Source organism: Osmerus eperlanus, chromosome 21 (assembly GCF_963692335.1).
Source record: "Osmerus eperlanus chromosome 21, fOsmEpe2.1, whole genome shotgun sequence".
Classification (NCBI taxonomy): Eukaryota; Metazoa; Chordata; class Actinopteri; order Osmeriformes; family Osmeridae; genus Osmerus; species Osmerus eperlanus.
Genome location: NC_085038.1, coordinates 9,282,062 through 9,304,084, shown reverse-complemented (window position 1 = coordinate 9,304,084; position 22,023 = coordinate 9,282,062). Strand labels below are relative to the sequence as shown.

General features: G+C 45.9%; 2 protein-coding genes across 2 annotated transcripts in view; one reads left to right on the top strand and one right to left on the bottom strand.

Moving 5' to 3' along the window:
* pard3ba (par-3 family cell polarity regulator beta a) overlaps positions 1 to 5,100 on the bottom strand; it is a 38,111-nt gene extending 33,011 nt beyond the window's left edge. The window contains exons 1-2 of the mRNA XM_062447589.1: positions 4,658 to 5,100; positions 871 to 972 (exon numbers count right to left, since the gene is read on the bottom strand). Coding sequence (XP_062303573.1) covers positions 871 to 972; positions 4,658 to 4,774 — 219 coding nt within the window. The 5' untranslated portion in view covers positions 4,775 to 5,100. The remainder of the gene's footprint in view (positions 1 to 870; positions 973 to 4,657) is intronic.
* Positions 5,101 to 19,533: 14,433 nt separating this feature from the next.
* LOC134007793 (zona pellucida sperm-binding protein 3-like) lies at positions 19,534 to 22,023 on the top strand. Its single transcript, XM_062447471.1, has 9 exons — positions 19,534 to 19,957; positions 20,053 to 20,171; positions 20,288 to 20,391; positions 20,547 to 20,724; positions 20,807 to 20,924; positions 21,024 to 21,115; positions 21,218 to 21,315; positions 21,407 to 21,535; positions 21,782 to 22,023. Exons 1-9 carry the CDS (start codon positions 19,601 to 19,603, stop codon positions 21,922 to 21,924), a joined length of 1,338 nt encoding a protein of 445 aa, XP_062303455.1. The 5' UTR covers positions 19,534 to 19,600; the 3' UTR covers positions 21,925 to 22,023.

The window sequence follows — 22,023 nt, the reverse complement described above, 5'->3', positions numbered from 1 at the left end:
CTTCACTTCTCAAGTTGAGGGTTTGTTGAATTAACACAAAAGAGGAACAAGAAAGTTCCTGTTTAGGTTTTTGGAAGTTCACGCATCTATTATTGATCGGTTCTCCTATGAAGACACGAGCGCTGGGAGGCTAGAGGCACAGGATTGAGTTCATCCAGTGATTGTTATTGCAGTGTGCAGCATTGTATGAATATTCCAATATAATTTCATATTCCGTTCTTGCTGACTAAGTGTTGGCAATTTATAATTCTTCTGCTCCCAGCTTCATGAATATGAATGACGAACAGTTTATTAGCACATCTTAGGAATGCATAATGTAAAATTAGGAGAAATATAAAAAGGTATATGTAAAAATGTGGAGCAGGTAGGGTTAGTAATTCAGCGAGTGAATGAGAGAGTGCATCAGTGAATGACTCAGTGAGTGAGTGTGTGTACGTGTCTTTGTCTGTGTGTGTACATTAAAGAGATCAGGCCTTGTGTCGTTTCCTGTTCCATTCCCTATGCCACCTCCTACCCAGGGGTTTACACAGAAACAGACTCCCATTCCACCCCAAAGGGAACAAAGAAACAAAGCTGACCATGACCTCGACAAACACCATCAGTCCCCGCGACCCCACCAAACACCAACATCGTCGAGTTCACCAGTTACCATCAAACAGGGGGAACTTGCTAAGCAAGTCCTCGCTATAGGCAAGACCATTTTCTCCTTGTGCTCATAAAAGGTGCACACAGAAGTCCCGTCATGTTGGCTTGACAAGGGCAGCAGCTGCTACTCCATGACACATTGCACAAACGCGAGGTCGTTCCGTGAGAGTCTGGAGACGTGTCCCAGAGGGCCAGGAAGTGTTTCGGATCCCCAGGCCGGCCTACCTTGTCTCGGTCCTCCACCAGGTCGCTGAGCAGGTCGTCCTGATCCAGGATCCCTCCGTCGCTGTACTTCACTTGGTAGGTCCGCACCTCAAACTCCCCTTCCTGCACAGAACACAGGGACACACCAGGTCACCGACAAGGACCGCATCGCCTTTCAGCGCTCACCAAAGATACTGCGTTTGCCAATGAAGGAACGGAATATTTGACGTTACGTTAAGAACTGAACATTGAACATTGAACACTGAACAAGGAAGGGCACAAGGCTGAAGTATGCTGTGCTTCTGGATGGAGTGTTCTTGCTACAACTCATATTGTAATAATAAACACTGGAATCATGATCAACCTGGGCTATCAGCTGCTGATTTTAGCTTGTTGAAATCCCTCAGCAAGGTGTCAGTGATGAGTTGAAGGGAGGTCTATGTTATACCGCCCTCAGCAAGAGCTACAGTCACCACAAACATCAGAATGGAGGACGTTGGCCTGCAGTACAGTACGTTATGGCTTAGTATCACGGTGTAGTTTGTTTACCGTACATGAAAGATGGCGGTTGAGGGAGGAGGGAGGAGGGGGATTAGTTGGGCTTGGATGTCCTAGTTTACCCATTCTATCGGAGGGGCGGATCCATTCCCGGGCCCTTTATCTGACACTATTGCAACTCGGGCCGTGAGAACTGTATATACTGTATTGTCAGAGGGGGAACACTTTGTCCATTGGTGCAATCTGTAATCTGTGCCATTCCTAAAACAATACAGACTGGGGCCTGGAGCGCAGCCACAAAACCGGCGACCAGCTGCGTAGGCCCTCCGCAGGCTCTGGGATAACACACCAAAACCATGTGTCAAGGAGAGTCAGGAAAGAATGTTCCGATATTACACAAGATATGTGGCTGAGCTGACTCGGACAACCAGCAAGGAGGGAGGAGGAGTGATAATAGCTAAAGTGATGTAGCAGCTACTGTACAGAACATCCCAGTTACAAAACAAACTCAAACAAAGCCAAGCGCAGGCTGGGCATGTCCTGTGTGTGTAGGTTTGTGCCGCGTGTATGTAGTAGCGGCCGCCCTCGTGAGTTTCGGGGGAGCATCATTGAGCAATGTTTGGATTTGGTTTCTTACACGGCCGTGTCTCAACAACATCACAGGATGGGCACAAATAAAACATCTGGGTGTCACAACAGAGGAGGCTCAGAGAAAGAAAGAAGCTCCGTCATCTCGACAACAAATTCTTTGTACAGTATGCCTAGAATATCAGACAGCATAACACAGTACAGTTGTAGTGTGTGTTAGCTGTGCATATGGTTGCTAAGCCATGTTGACAAGCCACCGACAAACCAGAAGAACAAAGCGTTCAGTGTAAATTGTAAAGTGTGAGGGTTAGTGAAAAATGTTATTCCCCCCCATCCCCCACTCAGAATGTTTAGACTGTATCATGTTAGGTGTGTAAAGAGGCCGGCTGGTGAGGTAAGCTGTCAGGTAGAGTCCAGGGGCACTAGAGCACACTGCCACTGTGAAAACACATCAGTGACAGCTCCTGTAGTCTGAGTCTCCAGGCCCCGCACAAACAGCCCCGCTGGAAAAACAGGTCCCACCTGCAGGGCTGGCAGGATTCTTTCCACCTGAGCAGGAATGTTTGGTTGCAGCTTCCAGTGAAAACTGAGGTGAGGAGAAAACTGCTGAATGGCTCCTGGCCAATGACATCACAGGGGGACAAGTCAAGGACACGCCCATCTCACGTAATAGATGGAGACCTTTGCATACCAGTGTGTGTTGCAACTACGCTACATTATTATTATCATCAGGTTCTTCTGGAATTGTAGTCTTTCCTAATAATGGTACATCCCTACTATATGATTTTCTGGGTATCTGACTGTATCATGAGTCCATGAGATATTGAGCGAGTCTACCTTTGCAGCATACATTTCCTGCCAAGTAAGAGAAAGGGAATAATTGAGTGCGAGAGACAAAAACAGGGGGAAAACCCACTTTCAAAGTGTCATTGTTAAACTGCATAATTCTCTTGTACCTGACATCCATACTTCCCGAGAAGTGAGAACAGAAGGATGAACTGCCAATCAGTCAAACTAAAAAGAGAATTACTGTGACAGTTAAGCGGGTATATTTCCCACCAATTACACTACTAAGTCACCATTTGAAGCAATATCTCTTCAGCACTAAAAAAATAAAAATAAATGCTACACCACTTCAGAGTGGTGAAGCGCAGGCGATTAGCTTGGCACAGTGTTCAATTCAAGGTGCCATTTTTCACACTTTAATCCCTCAAACCCCATAATTACATAGCTGCAGGAGAGCACTGTGGATTCAGCATCCCAAAGAAATTAATGAAGCAACCAATGAGAAGCATCCCAGTGTTCATAGGAAGTACACCGAGTGTGTTTAGAGAGAGGTGACAGTTCTGAAGAAGCCTTTGATGCAGCACCGCTTGGAGTTCTTCGTAACTAACAGGGAAACCTTTGAAGATACATGAAACAGGTATCGGGAAGATTTGTTAACAACCAAGTTATTTTCTAAAACCACTGCCTGAGTGAAGTATTGACAGGGAAATGATTGATTCTGTGATCAAGCATCATTTGCACCACAAGCACAGCCAACACGGCCTCTCTCTTGGGCCCACGGCTGTAACTGGAGAAGCAGCGATGGACATTGAGATAGGTGCATGCTGGGAGTTTCTACCTGTTCCCCAGAGAAAGGGTGACTGACATTCCAGTGGGTGTTTTTTTCCCACACTGACAGGAAACAGATATAGAGTAATTTGACACTGCTAACTGTCATCCAAGTAGTTGACAGGTGTATGATTGGATTGTCGTTGTAGACCATGGTTTCCTTGATGTCCTTACACGAGTTAACCAATCATAAGGCCTTACATTCACTTTGTCAGGACACACTGTCAGACTAACAACAATGTCAGCAACTCAAAACCACAGAACCATAAACGTAGGTGCAGAAATAGACAGTGAGGCAGAGGTAGAATGTGAATGGGTGTGCGTGCGTGTGCTATGAAGGACTGAACCACAAGCATCCATTCATCCATCCATCCGTCCGTCCGTCCATCCCCAGGGTCTGGCTCAGCCTTGTCCATCCTGCTGTTTGCACCAGGCGATAACACTGGGCTGTCACCAACCCTAATCCCAATCACTCACAGCACAAAGCCTGCTGTTCTGTCCACACATGCCGGCAGGAGACCAGCACAGCACATCAAACACCGACTCCCACCTGGCCAGGCAGATACTGACCATTTCAACAAGCCACTATTATATCTGAAGACAGACGAGGCAGCAAACACTTGTATGTCCTCTATATAGCCTTGCGCTTGAGCTTACAACATGACTGATTAAAGACAAATCAAAAAGAATGCTTTAGGCTTAAAGTGTGGATAAGAAAGTACAGCCCCAGATATATCCATGTATCATCTTAATCTTGTATAAGTCTTAAACGAAAGTTTACAAATGTGCTTCCCTTCTCGGGTTAGTTGTGGCATACTAGTCAATTTCACAACAGTCTTAACAACATTACCCCCAGTTGGGAGTATCCGTCTACTTGGAAATGAAGTTTCCTTAACACCTGCTGAACTATGATGATCACGTGATTTGGATTCTCTACCCAAAAGGTGTGATGCAGGAGGCAAGGAACGCGTGGAACGCGTGGAATGAGACAAGCTGCTCTTTCTCTTCACTTTTAATTACAGCTCAAACTGCTGATATTTAGAATACATACATGTACTGTTATCACAGGACTATTTAAATAAGAACATATGACACAAGTAGCTTTTACCTGATCGAGAACTTTGCGGTATCTCAGTGTAGCTTGAAGAATTAGGTCTCGCACTGTCCACCCATCCTTACATGGAACGACCAACATGGTACCACCAAAAGTTACTGTTACTTTCATGGTGTCGTTGTCATCTAAAAAACGTTTTTAAAAAGATGTTTACTCTACTTTTCAAAGCTGTACTCCTCTTTAGATGTTCACCTGTCAAGTGACGAATAGTCTGTACGCGCGAGCGAAACTGGAGCAACAGGTGTCACTGGGAGAAATCACAGGAATGTCACTTCTCTGTGCACTTGTAGGCGAAGCGTTGACGTTACATAATGTTTGTGGTAGCGTAAACTCTATACATGTTTTACCTAGTTAAACAATTGAGAAAGTTACAAACATTTTTGCCGAAAACAATAACAATTGTCTGCAGTTAAGCGCCCCACCGAAACTATCACCGATGCTTACATGAAATCTAGTTCTAACGCAATTGATACTCAATGATGTCTACAGGCTACATTAAATATATACCATCCTTTAATTCTCTCTTCAATAATGGTACAGTCCGAATTTAACATTTGAGTTAAATTCAACTGAACCTGCACAAACACATGAACTTCAACTTTATTAAAGGGCCAGCGCACACATTGTCGTATTAGCGTCAAACAGTCTGAGCAAAAAAGAAGTTTTATGTTGTTAGGATACCCAGTAGCTGACTCCACAGAGACAGCAAATCTTCCAGGTGTTCAATGGCTCAAAAAGTTATAAATCATACTTTTAAGTATGATGGTTAATTTTAAAGAGGAATGCATAGTACTTATTTCTATTCACACGTACTCACTCAGTCATACCCCACTGTCAACACCCTCTCCATCAGACATTTAGTCATTTCCACATCCTTAATACTCTAGTTAATATAGTGTCTTTGTGTACATCCACATACATAACACTTGTCTTGGTTACCCCCCCCCCCGCCCCCCTTGAGATTTTTCCCCCATCCACCCTAAAAAGCACCAGCAGATGGATTCATAATCATGACAACCAATTATTTCTGCAGGCATTGTAATCCCCTCTAAATGTCTCTTCTATGGGCTGAACAATGGCCGACTGGCAGGCTACCTCACCCTCCCCTAGACTCCCTCTGCTCATCCACATAAACAAGGTATGAAAGAGAAAGAAAAGGATGAGCCATCTGTGGAGGTAGCCCCGGCTAGCCAATCCCACATTGTGTCCTCCCTCTCTCTGGTGTCCAATTTTTATTCCAGCTCATGATTTCACACTCGGTTAAACTTACCATTTGCATAGCCATTGAGAAGATACCCCCCCAGTTGGAGCCTGACCAGCGACAGAGACAGTTGTGTGTGTGTTTGTGTGTGCGTGTGTGTGTGCTCGTGCACGCATGTAAAATTGGCAGCAGTCTACTCTGCCAGAGCAGAACTTTCACATGAGACGGGCGTGATGTTTCCGTGCAGTATCCCAGTCTGTGTGTGCTGAGGATTTGGCAGGTGAGGGATGAACGCCAATACACCGCTGCTTTAGTCTGGTCACACCATGGCTCCACAAAAATAAACTAGCGATATCATAGTCTCAGTGAGAGCTGTTGGTCATTTACTGCTGGGAAGCACTGCAGCATAATCACTGGGAAGCTCTCTCTCACACATACACACACACACAGACAGACAGACATTATGTGCAATCTCACTCACATTCCACAGTCACCCTAACAAACACATTCTATCAAGTCTAGTACATTGCGAGAACAAATGCTTGTTACTCTGAAAGAACCGCATTAGGTCCTCACAAAATAGTCATATAAGTTGAGTTCCTCTCGTACATGCAAAGAGAACAGACCATCCACATTGTTCCTATTTCAGCATGTACTGTTTCTGAAGGTAGAGTGAAAGGGGAAGAGCCGTTTCCAGCTGGACTGCAGAGTACATAACGTTGACTCTCTTTACTATGATGTCACTTCCCCTTTCATTAACCAGTATCGTGATTACAGTCCCGCCTGTCGGATCTGGTCATAATCTCTGGGGAAGCTTTGTGGAGAATGTAAACAGAAGGTGTGCTGTTAAGCTCCACAGCAATACTGAATAGAAATACTTCCTGGAAGTGAGCGGGAAACCTTCCCAAAGCCTTTCTCCATCCTGGCTCCCACGTCTCTCCATCCTCCGACAGGAACGCGTCGCTTCACATTCTCTCTCATCTTCCTAAACATCCCAACTGTCTGTCTCAACTCCCCACACACATCCGACCTTTCAGAAAGCCTCCTTTCAGATTGAGCTCAGTTCCCAATGTTTGCTGATTTAAGTATATTTCTAAATTCCATCTCATCTACAAAGCAATGGCATTTATTTTCCTTTTGTTTCCTCTCTACTTAGGAGACAGTGTCTGGAAAGTTGTGTAACTCATACAATGCAATATTTACATGTACTGACGAACAAACCAACTAACTAACTAACTAACTAACTAACTAACTAACTAACTTACTAGCATGATGTTGAGAGTCTTAGTGGTGAAAATGATTTTTCAGTTTCAACTCCCTTGGAAAGCTAATAGGTGGTTGTGTAAGTCAATACGATTGGTTGATTTGCTTTCAGATTTTCGACAAGTGGTGTTTTCCAAAGAGCAGAATCGACTTGTTCTCAGCAGTAGTCCCACCTCCATGTTTTGGCTCAGTGTGAGACCGGGCGACGTCAATGGCAGTGCCTTGGCTTTGTTCCTGCTGCTTACAGGAACAGAATCACTACCATGGATTACAGAGCCATACTGTGTGTGCGCGCCTGTGTTTTTGTTTGTGTGTGCGCATGTGTGTTTTTGTAAGTGGGTCTGCGCGTGCATGTCTGAATGAGAGAGAAAAACAGAAAGTGAGCGAGTGCTGTTAGACCATTCAAAGACAGAACGCAGCCACCATATTTAAATCCTTCTTTTCTCTCAAGTTTCATCTCCCTCCTTTCAACAACACATATTTGGGGCCAACACATTTGATCTCTCATCGTTCGTATTAAACGTTGAGTACGTGTATAGCTATAAATCAAAGGGGTCCTTGGTCGGCAAATATTGTTTTTCCAGTGATATTCTCACTCCATAAATGTTATGGGAGACAAGCCACAGGATCCAGGAAATGACAGAGCTGTGCAAACACACAGGCGACCATAGAGTCTGTTTTCATTTTTCTGCCGATGATTCAGTGGTGCGCCTGGCGTGTTTTAACAACCCCGTTTCAGTTTTAGCTCATGACCAAACAATGGCCAGCCCTCCCTCAGATCTACCCCATCAAGTTCTCCTTTGAACCTTGAATGTTGTTGTTAGGTCAAGGAGGAGATTAACAGGGCACAGCTTCATATATGATGTGTTGACACAACTTTATGACGTCTTTTGAAAACCCAAGGCAAAAGAAGGCCACAGTCACCATCCAGACACAAATGACCCATTCAGGGAGAATGTCCCAAAAAGTCACATTTCTGCATTTTGAAAGAATATGATAGTGAGCCAATAGAAAACATTTACAGTAATATTTTGCCAAACGTAGTAGGGTACAGCAAAGCACACAGGACACCTCTCTTTCACCCCACATTTCAGCCTTTTTACATTTGTGTACCCAAATGTAAACATTGGGAACAGAGGGGCAGTTGGGGTACATGGCTGACCTCATGTTGACCTGAATGACAATGTTCTCTGTTTCACTTAGTATCCCTCACTCCAGGCCAGAACCATTCTGAGAGAAACCCACAGTAAAGCATCCTCCTGATCAGCAGCCTGGAGGGAGACTGTTGTGTGGGTTGGAAACTGATTACAGACTCCTCTGAGTGGCTGGAAGTTGTGGTTGAGCACAAGGACAAGTCAACAGCAGTGCCAAGCTCACGGTGAGGCCAATGACCTGACCTCAGAGTCAAGGCCTGTTGCATATCAGTGTCTGTCAGCACAGTCAGGAAGGATCCGTTTAAGAGTTTATTTTTTACTGTGGTTCCATTTCATGATGTTCTCTGGACACGGAAAAGGAACACCGAGAACCCTGCCAAATGGTGTTATGACTTTCAGGGTTTATGCAAAATTTATGGTCAGCTGGTGAGCTGCCAATGCGTTGTTGGAATGGAGTTTTTATGCCGACAAGGGTTTCTGGAAATGCATTTGCAGTGGAATTATTCCATGCAATATTTCACGTTGTAAGCTAACCAAGTTTGGTTTACATGATCAGTAAAATAGGAGATAGTGGAAATGGAGGATGGCTGTGGAGTGGAGGGCGGGAGAGGGGTGGGGGAAGGGGGTTAGAGAAAACTGTGACTTCAAAAACCTTCCAAATCCAGTTTTCTCACTATTCCATTCCCAGTGAGGAACCCATAAGACACACCGTCTCAAAGTGTCATACTGTACATGCATAATTAAACCCATTTCTCTCAGCATGTGAGCCAAACCTGAAAGTTCTCACAAGAAAGTTGGTGTTTCTCACCCTGGGCTTTGTGCACCTCCAGTGGTGGGAACGAGACCCCAGACAGGTTCGCAGAAACACCCTCCCTCTCACACACTCACACTTCCTCTAATGGATCAAATTAGCACACTGTCACATAAAATCAGTCATTTTTTCCCCTCTTCTTTTCACCTTATTCCTTTTCTGCCTCGTTCATCCTCACCCCAGCTGCCGGAAACAGTCAGTGGGTAATTAAAACTACATTCAGAGGAAAGTTGCTTTAATTTAAGTTCATTATACCATGAACTCTCTCGCTCTCCCGCTAGGAGGTCTCTCAAACCCTGTGCCGGGAAACCATGGCAACTGCCACATAACCTAATTTTCTGCCTAATCGCGACGAAAACGGTGAACATTGATTTGGCAATTATGGGCTACATTTACAACAAAAGCAAACAAGATAGAGGTAATTGTTGGAAAAAAAGGGGAAACTATAAAGGTTTTAAGAACCTGCGGAAATGAAATTCAGAGCATCAGAGACTGCTGCTGCCGTTGCGTGTCTCACCACTTTAATGGAATGCCACCTTTTCCACAGGCCTGAATCATGCCGTTCTTCTGTTAACTTGGAAACTCGGAAAATGATGAAACTGTCTGTCTCCGGCTCGTCCAGGGAGCTGCTCTCTTCAGTTGCTTCTGAGGGGGGGGGGGGGGGGGGGGGTTCTCTCTGCTTCACTGTTTCCTCGGGGGAGACAAGAGGGACCGAGTTCTGGTGTTATCGTGACCAGGGGTCTTGTGTGGCTGGTCACATATCCAACCAATCAGACGCAGCAGACAGAGGCAAGTCAGGCTAAACGGAAACCTTGGAACTAACCTATGGAATACAGAAAAGCTTACTGCGATATCAACAACATGTGTTGATATCAACATGGCAACAAGGGGCCCGCTGTCCTGTGAGTGTGTGTCTCTGTGTGTGTGTGTGGGTGTGTGTATGGTGCAGATGCGTGTGAGGTTCTTGTCATCACATCCCATTAACACATGTGCCAATGGTGACGCTAGAACTAATGACATTCCATCGACCAAATACAGTCAATTAAGTTATGCAAATGTGCTAATTGCTAATGCATAGCTACGCAGGCCATCGCTTAACCCCAATGACCCTGCTGGAGGCTTTTAGACACGAGCACAAGATGGGAGTTTTCCATGCCACCCCCCGCCATGTTCTCGATCCTAATAAATACAGAAATTGAAAAGACATTGCAAAAGAGAGGGGGAGACAGATGAAAGAGAGAAGGCAGGGATGAAGCAAAGAAAGAGATCAAAAATGGCCCCTATTTGAATCTAAAAGGCAATTATCATTCTCCATCAGCAAGAAAAAGCACAATGAAGTCCTTTTACATAATGAATTGCTGGTCTAGAGCACTGCAATTACTGCTGAAATATTTCATCAGACAAATTCTGATTGATCTGGCTTTGATTTGTATTCACAAAGGACTCCTAGGGCTGGATTGTCTGGAAAACCGGTCAGGCTTTGCTAATGCTGTCACACAACCATAAAAAATGTTTTAATGTATGTAAGAAGAACCAGAATCACAAGGAATGGAAAAGATCCACCATGTCCATGTATGTGTCCACCTATAGCCAATATGAACTAAAGATGTTGCTGGATCACGTCATGGTGTGGCTAGTGGAGCGGCTATGGGGATACCTGGTCAGAAATGTTGCTGTCCAAGAGTTGTCCTTAGTTATGTAGCTGGCAGGGAATGGGTCGTATATATAGATAGACCCTGCTGTGTATTGCAGCAGGGTGAAAGGGCCAGGGGGGAGGTCTCTGTTCCCCTAGCCTGAATCCTCCGTCTTCCTCTCTCCGGGCTCGCCGACTGATTTAGGACAGCCGTTGCCATGGTAACGTCCCAATCGATTTCCACCTGTTGAGAAGCAAATCTGTGTTCATGATTTTTTTTTTAAACACATTATTTGGGGTGGAAACTCCCTGGATGCATGCAGGTGTATCTAATCTTTAAATCTTAGTTGTCTTTTCATATGGGGACTCTCAAGAATTTGATATTTTCACAATGTATTAATCATTGTTTGTTAAGGAAATCATTCAGTTTATCCAGCAAAGGATGAATCCTTCACTTCACTCTCTTCTTCTTTTGTGTCTCGTTCCAATTATCTTCATTGATCAACAAACCGAGCAGAAAATGTTTGATCTGTTTTAATAAAACCCAGTCTTTCTGTCTCCGCCTGCATCCACAGCATGCGTACACAGACACACACATATTTACACACACACGCACACATATACACATACACACATGCACACACAAAGCAGTGAACCGATTTCTCTCTAACGATCATGTTGATCACAAAGAGTTATATGTGCCCGCACAGTCTTACAAAGACCAACCCAAGGTTGAGATGAAAGTGGCAGCTGTATTTGGCAGGAGTTCCTTTGTAATTACAGACAAAGTCTCCAAGCACACGGTAGGGCTGTAATTCACTTAATTACATAGAAAATAGCAGTTGCTGTAGTTCAGTATAAAGAGTGAAAAATTATCCAAGGCTGGAAGACTTATGCTTGAAACGTTGTCTCCACTAATTCATGTCTCAACTGAGTCCACACTCTGTGGTTTCCACACATCACAAACAACAGCATCATTCACCCGGATCACAAAGTATCTTTTCTACTTCTTTTTCTGGGAAAATTCACTGTTCTCTACCTGTATTTCAGTGTCTCCCTATGTCCTTCTTCTGTCCTTCCACCTCCCTCCTTCTCTTCAACATCACAGAACAGTTCAACAGTTGTCTGACACAAGACCTTTGGAAAAAATTAGAAGTCAGTCACACATCCCAGTCTTTTTTTTTTCTTTTTCGGTAACACTACTCTACATCTTAGGTCACCCTGGTCAGGCCTGATGTAATACCGCCTCTCCTCCCAGGTCTTTGAAGTAGTAAGCTGTTCCTGAACATGAGTCATGTTCAAAGAGGCAGACCTGAGACAGTCCAATAGTCTTCCATAATGCAGAGGAGAGGAATTCAATCCGCAGATCTGTTTAATCCCGACTACTCCCTCACTCAACATCAGAGAACAGTTCAGCAGGAAACAGGAGACTCCAGGAGGGTTTAACCAACTGGCCTTTCCTCCATCAGGCAATCTGTAGCTTATTCTTTTATTTGTTTTATTCTGCAGAGGACTGACAGTACATGAAAGACATATGACTTGGGGGTTTTCTCCTTTATCCACCAGCGTCAATGTTGTTTTTTTTTCTTTTCACCCTTTTTTAAATTCTTATTGCCAATGGACTGCAATCGTTTCCTACGGTCCAACCCTAACCCCTAACCCTAACCCTGCCCTCATCCCTTGTCTGGTGGTGACAGCTCACTTCCTCATGGTCAGGGCTGCAGACAGGTAGTTAAGATTGACTCAGACAAACCCTATCTGTTATCACACAAGATGATGCAATGACTAAGCTCAACCCGGCAACATATGACCCGGTAACAACCTTGATAAGACCTTGGTTGGGATGGACAGGAAGCTCATCTGACATCATTTGTCAACATGACCGATTTCGGTAGACCGCATCTCAGTTACTGTCATATTTAGAGATAATAGTTGTGACTGTAGCTGTGGTAAGCCCTGTTTTTTGGGGGGGTTGTGTTTTCTTCAGGTTGATTGGCATGTGTCAGATCCAGTGAGAGTAGGAGTTGGCAGGTTTGGAGGCGGTCTGGTCAGGAGGCTAGGCTAATCCTGTCTGTCACAGGGGAGTGTCAGTGGAACTGGGTAATTGGCCTCAAACTGAGCGGGCCACTCTGCAGTCTCCAGCTAAACCCCGGCCAGAAAAAGAAGATGCAAAGAGGAGGGAAGGAGGGAGGGAGAAGTGATGAGAGGGAGAGAAGTAAACAGAGGACAGCGAGAGAGGAGAAGAGAGAGAGACAAAGAGACAGACAGAGTGAGAGAGACAGAGAGAGAGAGTGGCAGAGGGAGGTAAAAAAAGGAAGAGAGACGAAGAGAGGGAGATAGACTTTTACCAAGACCTTAAAACCCACCTCTTCCTCTACTTTGCTGAAATGTGACACTTTGATGATTATGCTTCTTTTCTGGTCAGCTTAATCTTAAAAGGATGACGGGGATGGAGGAAGGGAGGAGGAGGAAGAGGAGGAGGAGGGGTGGCATGGTAATGGAAAGCTAGGTTAATACTTCCCTCTCCTATCTGCCACCAAACAAATTGCCTTGTAAAAGCAAAAGCGATAGATAAATAAAGAATAATAAAAAAAAAAGTATATCCCCTCCAGCAAATTGGCTGTCATTGGATTATCCCCCATAAAGTGGGATTTGTGTGTATGTGTGTCTCGGTGTGCATGTAATGTGTCTGTGTGTGTGTGTGTGTGTGTGTGTGTGTGTGTGGGGGGGGGGGGGGGGGGGGGGGGGTGTGCATGTGTGCGTCTGTGTGTTTTTGAGGAGGTGGCAATATCTGAGTTGGGCAGAAAGGGCAAAAAGTGCACTGTGATTGGAGGACGAATCCTTGCCTCGTCGGCTCCATTACAACACTCCACTGACCTGTAAATCACATGGCTGCCACAGCAACTGCCAATCGGGGCAGGCCCCTGTCGTCATGCCTGAAGGACAGGAGGTGTTAGAGAACACTGGTAGGGTTGAGGAGAGTTCAATGGAGCTTTTCAAAATGGAGGAGTTAGAGCCATGTGAGGAGGGTAGAAGGTGGGAGGACTGAGGGTGCTTGGACAGGTGTTTCTTCTGTCCTTGAAGATCGTATGGTTCACACTGTCCAGATGCAAGATAACACATTTCTATCTCAGTTCCACTTCCTGTCACTAAAAAAACTGAAAGTGAATAATTTTCATCAAAGTGTTTTCAGAAAATCGATTCTGTATTTCCCCAACTCTCCAGCAGTGCAGAGAACAACAACAACATATTTAGACAAAACAAGGAGAGCAGAGCAGTCTCCTCCCCAACCTTTTGGAGATCAATTAAAATGGAATTAGACATTGCATATTTTATTTCCAACTGCAGTCAAGTATTGATCCAGACTAAGCAAAATTCATTAATTTATCATCTATCAAAACCATTTATTTTGATTACCCAGAATGTCTCAGAAGGTATGTCTGTGTGTCTCTTTGTGTGGGTGTGTCTTTTTGTCTGTGTGTATGTGTGTGTGTGTAATCCTCAGGTCATGACCAGAAGGTTCCCTCCATGTCTACCCAGGGCCAGGAGTGGTTCCTGCTCAGGAGCAGTGGCAGGGCAGGCCCAGCTTCAGACTGGCTGGGCTCCACAGGCAGGGTGGGGAACACAGCATGTGCTGGGTGGTTCATGGTCTCTGACAGCCGCCCAGGATAATGAGTAAGAATGACTCTCCCCAGGTCTCCACACCTGTCATTTCCCTTCCCAGAGGACCAATCAATATCTGTTAACAAAAGCTCCCCAGGAGTTGAGACACTCCAAGCTCCTTTTCATATTTCAGGATATTATTAGAGCACATGGTGAAATGCCAGGATCTTTACAAGGTAAATATCTTTCAAATGTCACCCGGAGAATATGGTAACTATTTTCCTCTCCTCGGAGCACGATCCGTTTCTCACTGTCAGGCGTGGTGCTGGCATTAGAAAAGAATGATTTCTGTGTCGGGAGCAGTTTCGAAGACTCATTTGTTGCTGTCATGTTTTCAATGATCAGAATATTGGCTTGCGGGGGGGGGGGGACAGGGGGGGGGGAGGTGAGGAGGAGGAGGAGGAGGGGGTGAATTTGAATCGCTGCTGGAGGACAGCCGGTCGACTATATCCACACACCCAAACGCATGCCCCCCATGCCAAACGCACACACTCATTCACAGGCTGGTTTGGAATGGTGCGGGGTCGCGAAGACACAGCTGCTGCGGCTAGACGCTTCAGGTTCAGGTGTTCCTTCCAGGGTTCAAGTGGGCTCAAGAGGTTGAGAGCTGGACGCCGGTGAGCAAGACAAAAGCTCTCAGCTGAGACTCTGTCCCTCGTCTGATCTCCACTCTGGAGGAACCAAACACCAGGAGCAGTGAGGGAGTCACGAAAAGACAACGTCACAGCACAACATCATCAGAACCCCGACACAAATAATGTTTCACAGATCAGGCCTGTGATGGAGATCTATTTTTGAGTTGTTTGTTTTTGCCGTAACTTAACATCTGTCTTCTCTCCCAGAGTGGTGAGAACAGAGTAATGGCGGATTTGTCAGCTCCAGTCTTCAGCCCCTGGAATTCTGGGTAATGAGGCTCCCTCGGGGAACGTGGTGCCGGGAGGGGCGCAGACACATCACGCATCAAAGATTCATCTGACGGGAGAGACAGAAACAAAGCTCTGTTTTTTTTTGCAGCTTTCCAGGTTCCCTCGACGCCTCGTTGTGTGACTGTCTGAGAACAGGCAGCTCGTGTCTCACCTTGCTGTGCCACATTCTGTGGTAGAAGACTCCTGCTCAACAGAACAACGAGTGGCTGACGGCATTTTGATGTTCATTTCCGATTTACAAACAGTGCTCCTCCTGAAATCGCAATAATTTCTCAGTCCCTAAGGCCTGACTGTTACAAGAGCGACTGGAACCAGTTATCTAAAGACATACATTTAGAGTTCTTACCTTCAAATGCAGGGAATGCATCAAAACCTGTGCATCAAACACTGAATTAAAGGAACAAGGTAAGACTACCAATGCAAAGCTAAGACTGCGAGTTCATTCGGCAACATAGTTAAAGTCGCATCTTAAAATAAACCTTTCAGCCCAGTCTCGGTACTCACCAGGAGGCTCAGGGTTGGAGTGACACGCTGTGCTCTGTGTTGGAACCCTGCCACACACGTGGAGAGAAACGTTGGTCCCACACTGCCACCTAGGGGAGGCATCTGTCCCTACCTGGGATCACCAGTCTCCAGGTTATGTTTAAAACATGGCTTCACTCAGAACTCTCCAGAATTAAAAACGCAGGGCTATCATTCCACGTCAGGACTCAGGAAACAAGTCTAGGCTAACATCCCGGCACAGACTAACCACTCCTCCAAGCATGTAAGTCAACCGCAAAACATAATTCGATTAGGCCACTTACCAATTACCTGTAAAGGGCGAAATAAAACACAAAGTCAAACCATTAGATATTCCATCATTTCCCGTGTCTCACCCTAATGATATTGGGTTGGAGGAACTGAGCTAGAAACACTGTGGACGGGCTGAGGCAGTCATCCATCATGGATGATTATGCCATTTCCATGTAATTGCAGCGTTCTCTTCCCCCAGTCTTCCAGCCCACCCACCCACCACGCACTCACTGGCTGTGCTTCTGTTCAACCACCCAACTGGAAAGGAGGAAACACATGCACATGTTTCATAGACAATCCTATTAGGGTTGGCTTGCAATACATCACTGACAAATTGTTTATCAAACAAGAGGGCTTTGCTTTGCTGTAGAAATGACATAGATTCAGTAGGCAGCATGGAGTGTAAACCTCGACTGCTGTGTGTGTTTGTGTGTGTTTGTGTGTGAGTGTGTGTGTGTGTGTGTGTGTGTGTGTGTGTGTGTGTGTGTGTGTGTGTGTGTGTGTGTGTGTGTGTGTGTGTGTGTGTGTGTGTGTAGGAGATAGAGCGTGCGTGGGTTGCTTGTGTGTGGTGGGTATTCATATTACAATTATGTTTATGTTCATTTTAAATGTGGGGATTTTAGGTTATGGCTGGGAGAACGAGTTTTTCCTTGACCAGATGTCTCTGTTGATGATCTGCGAGGGCAGGGGCATGGGAGGAAACACAGGTCAAGTCCTGGTTCACTGACAATGCTATTGTGGCCTCTGTGGGTCAGTGACACCTGCCAATCATCACACAGGAAAGACCTTTACAACACGACACCAGGATTCTTCTCCCTGTTCTGCACAAAAACCTTTTACCAGAAATGCCACAGAGTCAAAACAAAGACAGGGTGAATCGGATTGTGTCGACCCCACTCGCCGGCGTGAAAAAAACACCCATCGGAATTCAGGGTAATGTTCATTACCCTGTTGTGTCATGATGGCTTTTGGTAAATGTTACATCAGATATGTTTCAATGCAAAGGAACAAGAACGCGTGTGTATGTGTGTTGGGTGTGTGAGTGAGTGAGTGAGTGAGTGAGTGAAAGAGAGAGAGACTGTGAGTTAGTGTGCTAGATGCGTGTTCTGGAGTGTATTGCCGTGTGTGTGTGTGTGTGTGTGTGGTCTAGACTGGTCTGTGGTGATGTGGGGTGATGCATGTCTTTAATAACAGGACATCAGTGAGGTGTGGAACAGCCCAGCCCGGCTCGTTCTTCTCTGCTAACCTGCAGGGAGTGGAGGTGGATGGAGCGTGTTGGTATTAAACCCCTGGCTCTCCCCCCCTGGGACCACCAGCACCAGGGGTTTCGTCTGTTAGCCCGCGCCTCTAGAGAGACGCATAATACCGTCTCGTTTCATTCTGTTGATCCTCCTGTCTCTCCCTTCCTCTCTACTTCCCTTCCTTTTGGATTTCTCTCGCTCTCTCCTCTCCACCTCACGACTCCACCTCTCTCCTTCACTCGTCTTGATTCAGCCCTTTGGACTTTCCATTACTTGCTTAAAAGTTCATTTAACTATTGTTTTAGCCAATACAAACCTTACACAGTGAGATCATAGCACAGCTGTCGCTTCCATGTTGACGATTGTAACAGATGTAATGCCTGCATAGAAAATGACTGGGCAGTCATGGCACAGTAAAAACCATGTCCTAGTCTTCTCCTTGCTCCACTGCCAATGATGCTGAATGATGAACATCTGCAAACTCAATGATCTTGAACGCTCACACCCCAACAGCAGGCTAACAACTATCTGCCTCCTCTGCACATGCATAATGTACCTCCATAACCATTACCCGCATGTTACACAGGACCGGCGGCCAAATGGCCTTGTTTCTGACTTTGTACTGTCAGCAAATGGGTCCTCATGTGACACCGAAAGCATCTGTGGTCTGGTCTGGTCTGGCTTCTAGGGATGGTCTCCTGACCATAGTATGGTTTAACTTTCGATATAAAAAATGTGTGTACGTGTGCGTGTATGTACGTGTGTGTACGTGCGTGTGTAATGGTCACAGATTCCCTACCTGTGCTCTCCTCCAGATGGCCTGCTGTTGTAGATGGAGGAAATGAGAGAGGAGCAGGAGGAGCCGGGCCGGGAGAGGATGGCCAGCCCATTTACAAGCTCCCTGGGGCGGTGTATGTGTGTGTGGAGTGTGTAAGTGTGTGTTTGTGTGTCTGGGGGGGAGGGGGGGGGTGCTCCCCGGGGGCTAAATTAGGGCCCCTAACTGAGTTAGATGAAGACACAGAGCCAGGATGCTGACTGGCTGGCTAGACTGATCACACACCAGCCTTTTCTCTCCTCTATCCCTTTTGTTTGGCTGCAGATCAGCAGCAGATAAGACCGGAGTTCCTGACAATGGAGAGGTCTTGAGGGAGAGATGATGGGTAGGAGGGAACCAATTCATTCCGGAATTTCAGATGAAACAATACAAAACGTAGCACATGGTATGTTGTGTGTTGTTGGAAGTGGAGTCAGATTTTGACCTCCCAGGTATTCTGAATGAGATGACATTAAAGCCTTATCATCTTGTTTCCAGCCCTAATCCTACAAAGTGATTTTCATGGGTATTTACGTCCAAGTTGTAAGTGATAGCCACTTATGATCCTCATTGCCAAGACTGTTTGAGCATTTCTGAGTGAAGAGATCTGTAGATATCACTGAGAACAAGGGGGCATTTTCAGAGTGTAATCCACCCATGCAGAACAGGGGCCCGGTTCCTGTTGTTGTGGTTCGGTTTCCCTGGGACACAGGTGTGACTGGCAGAACTGCTGACAACTCAGGGGTCCCAGATCCTGTTCACTGTCACTCACACACACACACACACACATTCACTGCTGACATTTCCGATGTCACACTGTGAACAATCAAACATCACCTCAATGAGCGTTTTCTAAACTTCACACTGCTCCTATCCTAAAGAGTGTTTCAATAACCCAAGCCATTTTAGACCTTCAGTGGAGAAGTGTGATTTTAACACCCCAGGGGAACACCGGCTTTTCCTTATGAGAACAAGAAATGGCACTTACTGTCAAGCAAAGCCTTTTAATGTATTTCAGGGGGCAACTTTTCTTTTCTTTATGACAGTTTGAGCTGCAGCAGAGTATTTATTCATTGGCTGAAAAGAACCCTACCATTTGGAATGTTTTCACATTTCGTTTTTTTATTTATTTTTAATTTCCCCCTCTACTCAGGCTTTGTTCACTTCCAACTAAATCTTGGGAATTAAATATCTTTGTTCAGTACCAATCCCTTCCTACATTTTGCATGCACTTTGAGTTGTAATTACCTGAATCTGACCAGGTGAAAGACAAGGGAGGTGGAAGCGCTAATTACACCAATCCTCCACAGGTGTTCAACTGCAGGACTGGGTTGCAATCAGTCACTCATAAATAGCAGCTTTCAAGCACTAAGGGTTTTCTATCCAAAATTAAAACTGAAGTGTTTCTGAGAACACAAAAGACAATAGTTGAGGAGATGTGGGTTGAAGTTCACCTTATTGAGCTGGTTTTGTTCCTCTCCCTCATACGTGTGGGATCAAACTATGATAGAAAGCAGCCAGCTTTGGAGTCACACTGGGCCACAACAGCTCCTGTCAAACTCCACATGCCACCAACGGCAGAAGAGCGGGAGCCGGTGCCTGCCAACAGCGTGGAGGTAGAGTGTGGGGAGGCCCTGGTGCGGGTGGTGGCCCAGCAGGACTTCCTGGGGACCGGTCAGCTGATCGACCCCGCTGACCTGACCCTGGGGGGCTGCCCTCTGAAAGCCTTCGACAAGGAGAAGAAGATGCTGCTCTTTGAGGCGGAGCTGCAAGAATGCGACAGCTTGCTGATGGTGTGACGTTGGCTTGTTGTGAGGATGTGGGGGTTGAACATGTTTGTGGTCGAGGAAGAGTAGAGACTGAGACTGAATGTATGTTGTTCCCTCAGGCGTTTGAGGACGTTCTGGTTTACACCTTCAGACTGGCCTACGCTCCAATGCCCATCAAAGGTACCTCCATTGTTAGGGGCAACAGCGCTGAGGTCAGCATTCAATGCTATTATCAAAGGTGAGAAGGTTCTGTCTCGCGTGAACCTGTAACTTGCGATATGTGACGTCAATACTAACTGCTCAGGTATGAAAATGTTCTCATCTAAAACACAGGCTACTTGTCTTCCAATCCAGGCATCTCAATGTGAGCAGCAAAGGCCTGGATCCCACCTGGATCCCCTTTGTTGCCTCCACAGTAGTGGAGCAACAGCTGCTTTTCTCACTCCACCTCATGACTGGTAAGTCCAGACTCAAGACACAGAAGTTTCTAGACACTGAAACCTTTACTTCCCCCCCAGCTACAAACAAGATTGAACAGAAAACTATAAACTTTGTCAAACTTCACTTCAGTTGAATTGTTTGCCTTCATGTTTAAATATTATAATTTTTTTAGATGACTGGCAAGCTAGGAGGTCATCAGGTCATTACTTCCTGGGTGATTTTATCAACATAGAGGCGTCCGTTCATCTGGCCAATCACGCCCCTCTCAGGATATTCATAGACCGCTGTGTGGCCACACTGTCCATGGATGTGAACTCTGAACCCAGATACTCCTTCATTCAGAACCATGGGTGAGCCTGTGTAGTACAGGAGAACAGTACCTGCCAACCTGCATGTTGACTATCAAACAACTCCTTTGTTTCTTGCCTCCAGGTGTCTAATGGACGGTGACATGACAGGCTCCAAGTCCCACTTTTTACAGACGACCAGCCCTGAAAGGCTCCAGCTGGCGCTTGAAGCCTTTAAGTTCCACCTGGATGACAGGAGTTCAGTGAGTAGAATGAGCCGGAACAACTCTGCTTCAACCATTGTACTGTGGATTGGCGCTCATGGCTTATCCCAAATTATTTTTTATTACCATTTTTCCCAGATCTATATCACCTGTCAACTGAAGGCAAGATCCGCCTTCATCCCCAACGACTCTGAAAACAAGGCTTGCTCCTTTGACTCACGTGCTGTCAGGTTTGTCCAGAAGCGTAAGACGTCGTTTCTGGAGGTCAACCATCCGTGAGCCTTCCCCGAGGTTTGCTGAGCTAACGAGGATTCCCTCTGCAATCCACGCAGGTGGAGACCTTCAGAAGGCTCGTCCGATGTGTGTGACTGCTGTGAGAAGACCTGTGCTCACCAGAGGAGGAAGATGAGGAGTCTGACCTCAGACACAGGTACGGAACACTTTGCCAGATGGATGAGGAAAGCGGTTCTACAATCCTGGTCCGGAAGTGTGGGTATCATTAATGCCTTGTTGTCCTCCAGACCATCTGTGGGAAAGGGATGAAGTCCTGGGACCCATCTTGATCCAGAGCAGGGTCCAGGAGGAGGGTCTTCCAGAGTTTCCTGCTGAGCAGGCAGAGTTGCAGGTAGTGGAGGACCAAGCATCAGAAGGTGAGACCTTCTCCACTCATAACTGTGCTCAAGACCATGAGTGCATTTGTAGGTTTGCTGACTTGATGCATGGATGACTACAATTCTTCTGCAATTGGAAACATGGCCTTCATTTGTGTTTTTTTGTATTTTGCTGAAGGCATAAGCAAGGAAGCGTTTGTCAACGCATACTTTTGAAAATGCATGCAAGGAATACACTTCCAAATGTTATCGGTCACTACCATTTGCAACACCCCTCCAATCTAGGAATGTCATGGCTGCTTGTGGTCCTGGCTGGAGTGTGCACTACTGTTGTCTGGCTGGCTGTAATGGGAACAGTGTTGTACCTGAGACTGAGACACAATCTACCTTCCTCTGCATGTTCAAAAGATAAACCAATTCCTGCATGAGCTCCCGTTTGTATCCAGCTTACACGGGCTACGGGCTTGTGCCATACGCAAACTTTCCATTCCCGTTCTGTTGAATAAAGAATTCCATTAAAGTGCAAA